Source organism: Rhinolophus sinicus, linkage group LG11 (assembly GCF_036562045.2).
Source record: "Rhinolophus sinicus isolate RSC01 linkage group LG11, ASM3656204v1, whole genome shotgun sequence".
NCBI classification, from domain to species: domain Eukaryota; kingdom Metazoa; phylum Chordata; class Mammalia; order Chiroptera; family Rhinolophidae; genus Rhinolophus; species Rhinolophus sinicus.
Genome location: NC_133760.1, coordinates 11,719,431 through 11,731,288, shown reverse-complemented (window position 1 = coordinate 11,731,288; position 11,858 = coordinate 11,719,431). Strand labels below are relative to the sequence as shown.

The 11,858-nt window shown below is 48.6% G+C and overlaps 1 protein-coding gene across 2 annotated transcripts; it reads right to left on the bottom strand.

Annotated features, from left to right (window-relative positions):
- Positions 1 to 42: 42 nt before the first annotated feature.
- On the bottom strand, positions 43 to 10,018 carry FBL (fibrillarin). Of its 2 annotated transcripts, XM_019751396.2 has the most exons (9): positions 9,910 to 10,018; positions 5,125 to 5,304; positions 4,916 to 5,017; positions 4,732 to 4,826; positions 3,478 to 3,648; positions 2,426 to 2,558; positions 1,239 to 1,351; positions 276 to 421; positions 43 to 147 (listed from the first exon to the last, which is right to left on the bottom strand). In XM_019751396.2, the coding sequence occupies exons 1-9, from the start codon at positions 9,917 to 9,919 to the stop codon at positions 123 to 125; spliced, it is 975 nt and encodes a 324-aa protein (XP_019606955.2). In that variant the 5' UTR covers positions 9,920 to 10,018; the 3' UTR covers positions 43 to 122. The 2 variants fall into 2 exon arrangements, with proteins under 2 accessions (XP_019606955.2, XP_074170429.1); XM_074314328.1 differs by lacking the exons at positions 43 to 147; positions 276 to 421; positions 1,239 to 1,351 and adding an exon at positions 1,539 to 1,657.
- Between the last annotated feature and the right edge of the window lie 1,840 nt (positions 10,019 to 11,858).

Below are 11,858 nucleotides of genomic sequence, written 5' to 3'. Positions count from 1 at the left end.
GTCACTAGAGGTCGCCAAGCAATCAGCTGACCAGACAGGAGCGACAGATGAGTCTTTTAATAGAAAAACACACGTGTAACAGTAGCAACACAATCTCTCACAATCCAGATGGGTTCTGGGCTTCAGTTCTTCACCTTGGGGGGTGGCCTGCGAGAAGAAGATAAAAGGAGCGTCACAGCTTGTCACCACTCTGCAGGCACTAAGTACTGACCCGAACGTCTCTGAGCATAGGGGACAAGTGTCTGTCCTGGTGGAGTACTGGGTCTTCTGCTCACCTGTACACACCCACGACCACAGCGTGGTCTCTTTCGTATGGCTCTAGGGTTAACTGCTCCTGGGGCTTCATGTTCTCCTGTTGCATCTTTTTCACTTCAGAGGCAAACACTGCCTCTGCAGAGGCTGTGGAGTCAATGCAGTTGGCCTAGAGAGGAAAGAGGATTTGAAGTCTACAGCGAGGTTTTGGGTTTACGTGTGTGTCTGGTGTGTGTGTGTGTGTGTGTGTGTGTGTGTGTGTGTGCTCTTCAAACCAGAAGTATTTATTTTACTGGAAATAGTGAAACTCACTCAGGTTTTGGAAATTTTCAGTTTGGTCTGGATTTGGAAAAGGAAACCTCAACAGAGCCCTATTTATTTAAATGTCAGTGTTTAAATTTTTTACTCAGGGTTTTTTTTCCCCCTTCTATTTCCTCTTCTTTAAAAGTAATAATGAAGCTGAGAATATGAAAACAAATGTAGCAGATATCTAACAAAATGGTGAATCTGGTGGAAGGGCACACAAGAAAGTTCACTGTATTTCAAAATAAAATGTTTTTTTAACATGCACCTAGTATTTATCTAGTATTTATTCTATACCAGGCTCTGTTCTAAACACTTCACATATGTTGATAAATTTAATCCTTACATCAACACTAAAAAATAGGACTAATATTTCTATTTTACAAGTCTAGAAATAGGCACACAAGTAACTTATTCAAAGTCACAAAGCAAACTGGAATTTCAACTCAGATGGTCAGACTTAGTGATCATGCACTTCACCACTACATTCTATTGCCTCTTCAAATCCAAAGCTGCTAGTTTTGCAGAAATTTTTCATCATGTGCTATTTGGGGGCAGAGGATGGCTTGTAGGGAGAAGGGTAGGGATAGAGGCTGGGAATAGACGATTCGGAGGGATGGAGGCTCCCTTGCTTTGACTGGCTGCTTGGCAATTACTGATAGAAAAGATATGAAGCCCCGCACCTTAATGGAAATCACAAAGTGTCCTCCATTTCGTAGGAAGGTGTGGGCATTCAGGGCTACTATTCGGGTCTGGTCTGGCTGGGCCACATCGGCAAAGATCACATCTACCATTGCTAGGGAGAAAAAAGTGGAAGTTAAAAGCTGGGTCCATTGGATCTTCCCAGCTCCTCCCATGGGGCCTGTGCCCCGTCACCACTAGGTTCCTGGTAGAGTCTTTCCTGCCTCCAATCTCACTTCCCCCCACTGACCCCCCTCCCTCCACGGTGCCCCCAAGATAAGCCAAAACCCACAATCACACCATTCATTCACGCCTCTTTATAAACCATGGTTGCCACCTACTCTGTGGCCAGCCCCGGGCCGGGCGTGGGGGACAGAGAGACGAGTCAGACCCGGACCCTGCCCTCGAGACGCTCCCGGGTCTGGGGGGGAGACAGACACGTCATCAAAAAGGCAAGTAAAGATGAGCACTTACAGGCAAGAGCGTCTGCAGGATTGTCAGATGAAAACAAGTTGCAGGACAAAGGGTGTGGTATGAGTGCATGGAAAAAAACTCACAAAAGAAAAACCAGCAGAATGCAAAGTAATATTTTTTAAGGCAGTGTGACTTAAAAAAAAAAAACAACTTAAAAAAATAAAAAGATGGTGTAAGGAAACTGACTTTTTTAAATTGGGAAGAGCAGACATCAAACTGTTCATATAAATTACCTGGGGGTGATTTATAAAGCATTCCATTTTTACAATATGCTTCCGAAGTTTTTTTAAAGTCATTAATATTCACAATGGGACACTCCGGAACAGGCCACACTCAGTTTGTGCTTTCTGGGTTATAATCTCACCAGATGATGAGGAAGAGGACTTTGGAGGGAGGCTTTTACACAAAGGCCAGGGGCAGTGTAAAAGCACCATGTTTTAGAGGGAGGTAGGAAGTATGGGGGCGCCTAGGGAGAGGGGCAAGAGATCAGAGGAGAGAAGGCTGGCCCTCTGAGGGTGCCAGACATCTGAGACCCTGAAGCAGGACCACCATCTTCACAACCTCACCTGGCTCCCCCCACCCTTTGCATTCCTGCAGACTCAAGAGGCCTGCTCATCCACTCCAATTCCATCCAAATCAGGGCTCTGGCAGCCTCTTCCAGGAAACCTGGAGTGGCCTGTCCTACCCCACTTGGGCCAACCCCCAGACCCCTCACCGATGAGCATGCGGTATTTGTGGGGGTGCCGAGCATCTTCGATGACAGGAATAATATTGGTTCTTTTCTTGGCCAAGTTAATGAGGTCCCGGCCAGAGCGGTGGGAGAACTCAACTGCATAGACCAGACCATCCTAAAATAAATAATAACAAAGATACTAGTTCTCATATGTGGAGCACCTACTTTGGGCCCATAAAATGCACGAAGCATCTCTTCAAACTCCCAAATCAAACCGCTACTTTTAATAACTATTGTTACCATGTCCATTTTACAGATGAATAAACTGAGGTGCAGAGACTTCGTGAAGTCCTTGGCCTAGGGTTACTCACTCTTGCTCTGCCTGATCTGAAAGCTCATGTCCCCAATACAGGCTTAAAACCAGGAAGCTAGGGCACAGAGATGAAGTCATAACAGCTAAGAATATTTGCAACAGGCCAGGTATTGCTCTAAGCACTTTATAGGAATTAACTCAATTATCTTCACAACAACCCTATGTACCCAGAGAGGTAAACTGAGGCTCAGAGAGGTTAAGTAACTTGCTGAAAGCCATGTTACTGTTAAATGCCTGCACCAGAGCCTGGGGTTTCTGACCACTAAATTACACAGCCTATAGTTATACAGATAAGCTAGGGGTCGGGAAGTGAGATGCACAGGTACCCTCTAAACAGGGAGCCTGTACAGCAAATGCTGGCCCAGAAATTGAAATCTCCTGTTCTTTCAAGAGAAACCAGACCACCAGACTTTGGGAGCATAACTTGTTTTAAACAGCAACCAAATCAAATAATCTGGTATCTGTACACTTAGCTTTGGGTCCCTCTAACACAGGTTAACCCAATGCTCACGCCCCCTCCCTCCGGGCCAAGAATTCAGGAATGAGGCTGAATGAGGCTTTGGAGAGCAGGCGGTTCAAGTACCTTTTATTAACAGGCACTCTGAGAAGGACCTTGCTCCAAGCCATTCCGTGCAGGGCTTCTGGCTGGCAGAAGTGGCCTTTCTCTCCCTCCCACTTTCCCACCAGCCCTTCCTCACCCTCCACCCCTCTGTTCACTCACTGGGCCTACGATGTCAGAGACATGAGAGACGGTGGTGCCCGATGCAGCCCCAAGGTAGAGCACTTTGGCCCCTGGCTTGATGTGAATCTGGTCCACGCCTCCCAGGATCGCGGCGGCCAGCTTAGAGCGGAAAGGGTTCCAGGCACGGTACTCGATTTTGTCATCTCCCTCCTGGGCAGGAAAAGATGGGGATGGAAGTCAGTGCCAGACTCACCTGTGAGACCCCACTGTCCTTAACTCTAGGGCCCTCAAAGGGATGGGTGCGCAATCACTGTACAAGAAACAAATGTGGATAGATATCAGTGCCTGCCCCCTCATGGAGGTTACTGACTCAGGGAGAAGGGGCAGCGACAGATAATAAATAGATAAGATCGTACCAGACAATGGCAAGATCTATGCATTCATTCCACAAACATTTACGGTGTCAGCACATACTATGTGCAGACACTATGCTAGGCACTGGGGATACACAGTGACGGCGACAAGAGATCCCTCCCCTCAAGGAGTAAGTATATATACACTGAACTGACTCACACCATGTACAACACAGTAGCCAGTGACAGGTGCTGAGGAGAAAAGATCAAGGCAGGGAGAAGATATGAAGTGTGGGAGCAAGGTGAGAGACAGGTGATAATGAGAAAAGGGTGGCCAGGAAAAGCCAAGGAGACATGTAAAGCAGATCTGAAGGAGGCGAGGGGCCATTCAAGTCACCTGTGGGGAAGCTCATTCTAGGGGGCAGGAAAGGCAGCAGAAAGGCCCTGAGGCAGGAGTGTGCCTGGCCACGAAGAAGATGACATGGGATAATACGTAGGGCAGGGGCTAGGCGGTGAGGGCTGCTTTCCACAGACAGGGTGATACAAGGTGGCCTGGTGAGAGAGGTAAGGTGACACCTGACCAGAGATGTTGGTGATGAAAGGGAAGCAGCCACACACCGCGCTGGGAGAGGAGTATTCCAGGCAGAGGGAATAGCAAGGAGGTCTGTGTGGCTGGAAGACATTCGTCATGGGGGCAGTGGGAAGAGGTGAAGCCAGAATGTGCAGGGCCTTTGAGGCCACACTGAGGACTTGGAACTTTAACCTGCAGGCAACGGGGAGTCACAGAGGCATCTGGGGAGGGGGATGCATGATCTGACTCGTGTATTAAGATGATCCCCTGGCTGTCATGGGTGGGACACATGGTGGAAGCAGGGACACAAGACTGCTGGTTACAGCATCAACTGGGACCCGGTGGCTTGGACAGGGGCTCAGGTCTCACCGAAATCGAGACTCTCTTCTCGCCATAAACTGATTCTCCAGGGACCAGATTCTTGGTGACCAGTGCATCTTCCTTTCCTCGACAAATGAAGACACCTGGGTGAGGGAATCAGAGCAGGGGTAAGGATTCTGGACCCCCCCACCTCCACCCCCACCCCAGTGGGTTCCCTGCCTTCCTCACTCACCTTCATGCCGGTGTGGCTCTACCATCACATTCTTCCCTGACTGGTTTCCCCTTTTTGCTCCCCGACCACGACCCCTGTTGCCACCAGACTGGAACCCGCCACCTACAAGGGAGAGACACAGTGAGAGAGGGACACCCCACATCTCTTCCCTCTCCGCTCCCCAAGCCCAGGGATAGCTTAATCTATCACATCTCCCCAACCTCACTCACCTCTTCCTCCGCCTCCTCCTCCTCCTCCTCCTCGTCCTCGGCCTCTGAAGCCTCCACCACGACCTCGGCCCCCGCCAAAGCCACCTCGGCCCCCGCCAAAGCCCCCTCGGCCTCCGCCTCGACCACCACGGTCACCAAAGCCCCCTCGGCCACCGAAGCCGCCCCCACGGGGGCTGAAACCTATGGTGGAAACAGAAACAGGAATTGGGCGATGAAGCTTGAGAAGTTCCTCCTGCACTTCGTTAATTCCTCTCAGGAGAGAAACTGGGGAAACGTGCACCCAGAGATGTGTCCACGAATGTCCACAGCAGCAGGAAATCAGGACTAACTCGAATGTCCACCGGCAGAACGGACAAATAATACGGGGAATATTCACAATCAACAATGTAAAGTACCTACAGTTACATACAACAGATAAATCTTAGAATCAAAATGTTAAGTGCAAAATCAAGTCCAAGGAAACCACATCAAACATAATACCCTTTTCATAAAGTTCAGCAACAACTGAAATTAAACAATGCTATATATATATATATATGGTAAACCACGTCCCACCCCCACCCCCCAAAAAGGCAAGAGAATGATAAATACAAAACTCATGGTAATGGGTAATAGGAAGGAGAAATTACGGGTTTCAGATAGGGGAGGGGTACATAGGTAGGTAGATGTAGGTTACTGTCAATATTCTGCTCTTCTCAGTTGATGGTAGACTCACAGAATTTATTCTATTTTCAAGATTCGTTACTCTGCAGGAGAGTAAACACTGTGTGGGTATGCACAGTGGCACTGGCATCCTGCAGACCCTGGAAACGTCTTCTGCCCTCCCACGCCTGACCTTGTGTCTGGAACAAAAGCGCCAACCCCCAAAACAGAGGGGAGTTCAGCGTCAAGTCTCTCCTGCTAACTGACCTCCCTGCTTCCAAGTCTGCAGAAGTCTCTGCCAACTCAGGGGAAAAAGAAGAAAAATACCGAATTGTCCTTTATGGATGGGCAACAGTTCATAAGCAGTTCAGGACTTATGACAAGATTGAAAGTTTAAGAAAAAAAAGTTTCAGAAACTTTGTTTTCGTCACTTCAGGACAGCGTAAATGAGCTTCACCAAGCACCAAACCATGTTTGAAGCAGACAGAATTCTCCTGGTGTTAACAGATTCAATATGTGACTTTGGACAGTTTCAAAAGCTCTTCAGTAACAGTCAGAAAAATCACAAGTTATAAAATAGTGTGAAAATTAGTGCTGATTTAAAATGATCTGACTTGATGTAAACTATTAAATGGCAAACTTGCTGAAGTTTTTGCAAAGGTGTGTGTTACATTCACACCCATGAAAGCTTCATGCATCTTAATGGTGTTAAAGATGAAAATGTGGAACTTATAATAATGATTCCTAATTTGATTTTTAACAACAGTTTCAAAACTCATAAAACCAAGAGTTGTTTACCTTTTCTCTTCCACTCCCTCTACATTCTACTGGCTAGTGGCAGCTAGTGAGCACCCTTTTTAAAATAGGGTATCAGATCTCATCATTCCTCTGCCCAAATCCCTTCAATGGTTTTCCATCACAATCAAAGGAAATCAATCACTGGCTTCCAAAGCTCTAAAGCAGCAGGTCTCACCTTTGGCTAATCCTTGGAACCTAGACGTTTTAATTGTTTGGGGTGGGGGCCTGGGAGTGGGGGCTTTTGAAAGTTTCCCAGGTGGTCCTCATGTGCAGCCCAAATTGAGACCCCCCCCCCCCATCATAGAGCTGCGGCTTCTGCTGACTTTTCTGACCTCACTGTCTTTATCCTGGGTCCCATGCCCCACCTCACCCCCCAACAAATTCATTCTCCAGTTTCTCAGCCTTTAACAAATGCTGTTCCCACTGCCTCGCTCTTGTGGACATGGGCTGGGCTCACCCACTCCTTCTCTGCACTCAGTTCTCTGATTAAATAAATAATCCTCCTCATTAGGGCCTTCTCTGGCTACTTGACCTTTATCCTGCTTTCTTTTTCTTCCATCAATTACCATCCGTGGCACTTTACATATTACTGCTTGCCTCCCCCATTAGAATCAAGCTGCAAAGGGACAGGGTCAGTTGTTTTGGTCACCCCTGCATCGCCAGCACGCCACCACTGCACCTGGCACAAAGTATGGGCTCAAAAAATATTAAATACACTGTTAGACCTTGGGGTTCTGCTGCATGGAGAAAGCACCCACCCACTCTGTTCATTCAGGAAGTAGGGGGTCAGGTGCTGACCAGAGCCCTGGGCCCTCCCCTCAAGCAGTTCCCAAACAGGGAGATGGCCACACCATTTGCAACCCTAGAGAATAGGGAAGGTTCATGGGAGTCTTGTGACTTTCATCTGTAAGGTGGAGATAAGGAGATAACACAGTGCTCACCTCACAGAGGTGAAAAGATGAAATGACTTAATACACACAAAGCACTCAGTACACTGCCTGGTACACTCAAGGAAAAGTCCTCCCTGCCACTTAGGGGAGAAACCACTAGACCTAAGAGACTTTCAACCCCCAGGCCTGATAGAACAGCGACCTGAAAAATGTGGGTACGGCATGGGGTACAGTGGGCACGAGTGTAAACTTTCTGTCCCAGATACTCAAAACCATACCTAATCCATTTCATGTCCTGGGGCTCTCAGAAAAATGTACTAAGATAATCATTTCAAAATATATACATAAATCAGCACACCGTACACCTTAAACTTACACAACTTTTTATCAATTATATCTTAATAAAGCTGGAAAAAATAGGTGTATGTTAAAAAAAGAAAGAAAAATGTACTAAAAATACCCACTCTTCAGGAAAACACATTCACACAGACTTCTACAAGCGTGTGTGTGCGGGGATCCGCAGACTGGTTTAAAACTGCTCTCCTCCGTAACCTTCCCCATCTTAAAAATGGCAACTCCATCCTTCTAGTCACACACATCAAAACCATTAGTTATCCTTGAACTCCTCTCTCATACCCACATACAAACTGTTGGCTCTATTTTCAAAACGTATTCCCAAATCGTGACAATTTGTTAGCCAGGTCCACTGTACAGTAACAAATTTCCTACTGATGCACCTGCTACCACTCTTGCTCCCCGAAGTCTTTTACACACAGAAGCAAGAGGATCCTTTTAAAAGTGTCAGTCAAGTCTGCCTGACATCACATCCCTGCTCAGAATCTCCCAAAGGCTTCCTTTCTCCATCAGACTAAAATCCCCCTGAAGCGCTGACTCCTGGTAACGTCCTCAGCTTCACATCCTACCGTAACACAGTGAGGGAAGGGTTGGGAGGCAGGTACATTTTCCGTTTCTGGGAGAATCCGGCTACAGGATGCCTGCAGGCAGGCCAGGGTCTCTGTTGGAGATACACAGCCTAGCACCTCCCACCCCACTTCATCATTAGAGCCCCAAACACTTAAGAGAAAGGGAACTTAGGTGCGCAAATGACCCTCCCCACCAGATGACTCCATCTCTCTACATGCTGAGAGAGAAAAAAAAAAGGAAAAAAAGAAAACCTGTACTAGAAAACAGACCCTTTCTGTCACAGTGGAAGATTTCCCCTACTCCAGTGGAGCAAGGTGGGAGAGGGGCAACCGCCTGATTTAGGAAGAACTGAGACACCAGGGAATAAGATCCTAATTTTGTTCCCCGCAAGGAAGATAAAGATAACAGTTAGAGCCAATACTATTATGTCAAGCACTGTGCTATTTTTTCCAGCTTTATTGAAATATAATTGACATACAACATTCTGTAAGTTTAAGGTGTAAAACCTGTTGATTTGATACACTTACATATTGCAAAATGATTACCAGGTGCTATTTTTTCTTAACATGATCTTTCTAAATTGTAACCGGGTGCCATTTTATTGATGAGAAAACTGAGGCTCAGAGAGGTAAAGCTACTTGCCCAAGATCACACAGTAAGTTAGGAAGCAGAGCCAGGGTGGAAACTTTGAACTGAGGCCCTTCTGCTGTCAAAGCCAGGGCTCTCGTGACAGGGAGGTGGGGTGGGTTCATTAGAATCTCTAAGAAAATTGAATGAATAAAACCACTCATGCCCTGTGACGACCTCCCTCCCACACCGCACGCTAGTCCTATCCTGGGCTTATGAAATCTCATCTCACCGTGGGAGTTGAGAATGACTAGGCCCATGATCTCCACTCCATCCTCAGGGACCCGCCCCCTCGGGAGTGTAGAAAGCGCGAAAGTGGGCCAGAGAGGGTCACATACTATCAAGCTGGGAGTCCTCATTCACTCCGACCCTCTCCGAAAAGCTAGGCTGGGGGCCAAGGGGACGGCGATAGCCGGCGGCAACAGGGGAGGCAAAAGGGGGTCTGAAAGAGACCCAACTCCCAGAATTTCCACCTTTGAACCAAGACAGATTCCCCCAAACCCACGCCCCAGATGTCAGAATCCAAACTCTGGGTCAGTACCTCCGAGTGCCGCCCGTGGCCCAATTCACAAGACTCCTAATGACAGCCTCAATGAGACGAATCCCAGCTCAGAACTCCCCCAATCCGAGGCCCAAGACCCTCGACTCACCATCGTGATCTCCGAAGCCAGTCACAAACCTCCAGACCAGGAACCCGAACCCCAGGCTCACGATCGATCATAGGGCGGAACCAAGACACTCTTCTACACGAGACCGGACCCAGGGCCCCCTCCCCACACAAAACCGGACCCGGATCTCAGCACCCCTGCCCCAGGCCATGGCTCCGCCCCTCCGATCCCGACCTGACATCCCTGTTCCCGCCCGACCCCAGCCCCTGACCTCCGACCCCCACCCCGGCCTGCACCTGGCCTCATGGCGACAGCTGAAGTGCGTGGCTCAGGAGTCTGCGGCGTCCGGGATCCCACGAGTCCGGAGCTTTCGCACGTGGAAAGGAGCGCACGCGCGCGGGGACGTACGGCGTGTGACGCAACCACGCAGCCCCACCCTCGGAGCCCCAGTCCCGCCCAGAGCCGGGCGCGCGCGCTATGGGCGGGGATTTCCCTGATCCAGGCACCGCCCTCTCAACTCGCGCCCAGCGCATCTTTTATCGTAGCAGCGATCTCTACGCTAAACACGCTTCCTCCTTCCCCCTTCGCGTGTTCGAGCACCCCAGTAATCAGGACTCATCACCAAGCCTTCCACGGCTGTGCCCGCTGCCTCTCTTCTCTAGTACTAGTTAACTCCCTAAGGTCTCCTCTACACCCGAAAGCTTTCCCTGACCCATTTCCACCCTCGGAACAGGAACCCACCATGGACTGTGCACCTGTCTGTACCAGACACTTCTCGGCACGGGAATACAGCAGTGAACAAGACAAACAAATCCCCACACTCCCGGAGCTCGTCTTCTAATGGGGAAACAGACACCAAATAAGTTAGTAAAACGTTGAGTGTTAGAAGGTAATAAGTGCTTTAGAGGAAAAAAAAGAAAGCAGGGAAGGGGATAGGGACTGTAGGGGGAGGGGTAAAATTTCTCATAGGGTGGTCAAGGGGTGCATCTGGTGACTTTTGAGCGAAGAGCTAAAGGAGGTGAGAAGCAGGCATGCACTTATCTGGGGGAAGAAAGTTCCAGGCAAAGAGGATTGCAGGTCGAAAGGCCCTGAGGCAGGAAAGGTAAGGAGGGTTGGAGAAACAGTGAGGAGAGAAACAGTTGGGGCAGAGTGAGCAGGAGAGAGTGGGAGGAGATGAACGCAGAGAGGTAACAAGAAAATTGTGTGGGGCCTTGTGGGCCATGGTGAGAACTTTGGCTTTTACTCGGAATGAGATGGAGCCGTGGAAGGGTCCTGAGCAGAGAAGGGATGTGATCTGACTTGGGGGTCACTCTGGCTGCCTGTAGAAAACAGCGTGGGAGTTGGGGTGGGAACAGGAAGACCATGGAGGGACCTACTGCAATGGATGAGTAGGAGACAAGAATGGACAAGGTCAGGGTGTGGGCAGAGAGAAATGGGTCAGAAGTGAGCAATTCCGCATAAGTGTTGAGAATTTTGTGCCTTGTCGCTTTATAATATTAATACTCTTCCCTACATTCATTCCACAAAGCAACACAAGCGCTATTATGAGAGGTTGCAAATAACCTCCAAGAGAACCCACTAGTCTGTTCAGTTCATTGTTGCAACCCTCCATACCTAGAACAGGGCCCGGCACAGAGTGGGTGCTCAACAAATGTTTGTTGAAGGAGTGAATGAGACCGATGTTTTGAATTCTCTGTCTGGGCAGGGTGATCCAGAGCACAGAAATGTTCCTGAAAATGTGTTTAACTATTAGGATGGAAAATCTGCTGAGCCTATTCTGGATTTCCAGGAGCTGTGCAATACTTCAAATAGCTCCAGTTCAGGATAATGTTACCTACTTCTTATGGATTTTTCTGTTTGTCTCCCAATTAAAAAAATTTTTTTCCCATACAGGGCAAAACTACTCAGAGTTCAGTGCAAATTTAAGGTCGCTAGCCCTGTTTTCTGGAATCTTGGCATCATCTCCTGGCTCTGAGTTATTTCCTGTCAACTTGCTCCTCAGACCTGAAATTGGCACTCTCAGTGAATAATTAATTAGTGGGTGCCTTGTGGTCTTGTGCTGGGGACACAATAGTGGCTGAAACAGTGCCAGGGCCTGCCCTCCTGGAGCTGCCAGTCCTGTAGGGAAGAGAGACCAGTTCCCAGACAGTGTCAGCCCAGAGCGGTCAGGGCCAGAATAGGGAAGGTACAGACAGAATGGTTAAGGCTGGGATGGGAGAGGCACTGAGGGCTTTCCCCAACATCT